The sequence below is a fragment of the Sinocyclocheilus rhinocerous genome, unplaced genomic scaffold, assembly GCF_001515625.1.
Source record: "Sinocyclocheilus rhinocerous isolate Xijiao unplaced genomic scaffold, SAMN03320098_v1.1 scaffold1615, whole genome shotgun sequence".
Lineage (NCBI taxonomy): Eukaryota > Metazoa > Chordata > Actinopteri > Cypriniformes > Cyprinidae > Sinocyclocheilus > Sinocyclocheilus rhinocerous.
This window is the reverse complement of record NW_015645292.1, coordinates 1,422,532-1,423,906: the sequence shown is the minus strand read 5'-3', so window position 1 is coordinate 1,423,906 and position 1,375 is coordinate 1,422,532. Positions and strand designations below refer to the sequence as shown.

The window sequence follows — 1,375 nt, the reverse complement described above, 5'->3', positions numbered from 1 at the left end:
GGTAACACTTTATTTCGATAGTCCACTTTAGACATTTTACTAACAGTAAGTAACTTTGCAACTACATGTCAACTAGCAGTCATTAGAGTATTAGTAGACTGTCTGCTCAATATCTTCTAACACTTTATTTTGATGGGTCCACAACATACAACTTACTGACTATGTCAACTTATTCTACTAAACCTAACCTGACCTAACAGTCTACTCTGAGAGTTAGTTGACATGTAGTTGCAAAGTTACTTACTGTTAGTAGACTGTCTAAAGTGGACTATCTAAATAAAGTGTAACCAATATTCTTATAGTAATTTGTATAAAATGTTCATTTAACTTTAATATTGGATATACATTCTCATAACGTTGAGAGAAAAATGTTCTTAATACAACAAAATGTCCTTTTGGTGTTATTTGTACTTGATTAACATTCTAAGAAACGTTTTTGTAACCTTTAAATAACGTTATAATCATGACAAGAAAACTGGACATTTCAAAACAATATTCCCACATTATTTTTATAGCCTAAATGACCTGGGTTCGATCTTGTTCATATAGTTGATCTCAGCTTTATTGACTTGGTTGTTTGCAGTCACAGTTTTTCTATGTGTATAATAGACAGTCATGGTGAATTAAATGTGTTTTTAAAATGCTTTTCTTACAGAAACTGAAGAACCAGATTGAAAACGTCATGGCAGACATTCAGGATTTCAAATCAGCAGAAGACACGTGAGTGAATGGACTTGTCTCATGATCAGAGAGAATACGCTGCATGACCAACATTTGGATGCTTTCTGTAATTCAGATGCAGAGAAACACTATCAACATCATTCACTAACTAACACAACACTGACTGCCTTCATCTCGTCATACTGACTTACACCGCTACTGAGTTATTTTACTATTATTTATATACTACTATAGATTTTATTCATATTTTTATATTTATATTTTCAATTTTTATTTTAATGTTAGTTGCACTTTGTTGTTTTTTGTTTTGTTTTATTTTATATTATTATTATTTTTAAATATTACTATTTAGGGTAATTTATGCTTTTGTTTAAATTTGAGTTTTTATTTATTTCCAGTTAGTATTTTTTTTCTTTATTTCAGTTAGCTGTCAAGGTTCAAATTTTTGTTTAGTTTTTCATCTAATATTTATATATTACTTCAGTTAACAGAAATGTTTCTAATAGTTTTAGTCAGTTAATTCATTAGTCTGTCAGATGTTCTGGTTGTGAAGTTGTTTTGCGTGACTCTTTCACAGTAAGATGCTGGAGAGGGAGAAACGCTTCTGTAGTGGTAAGAAGAAATTCAACATGGATCCTAAAAAGGTGAGATCTCATTCAGCCTCAAACTGCAGTAGTGTTGTTCAGGTCTGTGT

The 1,375-nt window shown here is 30.7% G+C and overlaps 1 protein-coding gene across 1 annotated transcript in view; it reads left to right on the top strand.

Annotated features, from left to right (window-relative positions):
- LOC107705873 (cytohesin-4-like) overlaps positions 1-1,375 on the top strand; it is a 14,713-nt gene that overhangs the window by 1,074 nt on the left and 12,264 nt on the right. The window contains exons 3-4 of the mRNA XM_016509379.1: positions 656-720; positions 1,259-1,325. Of these exons, the coding sequence (XP_016364865.1) occupies positions 656-720; positions 1,259-1,325 (132 nt within the window). The remainder of the gene's footprint in view (positions 1-655; positions 721-1,258; positions 1,326-1,375) is intronic.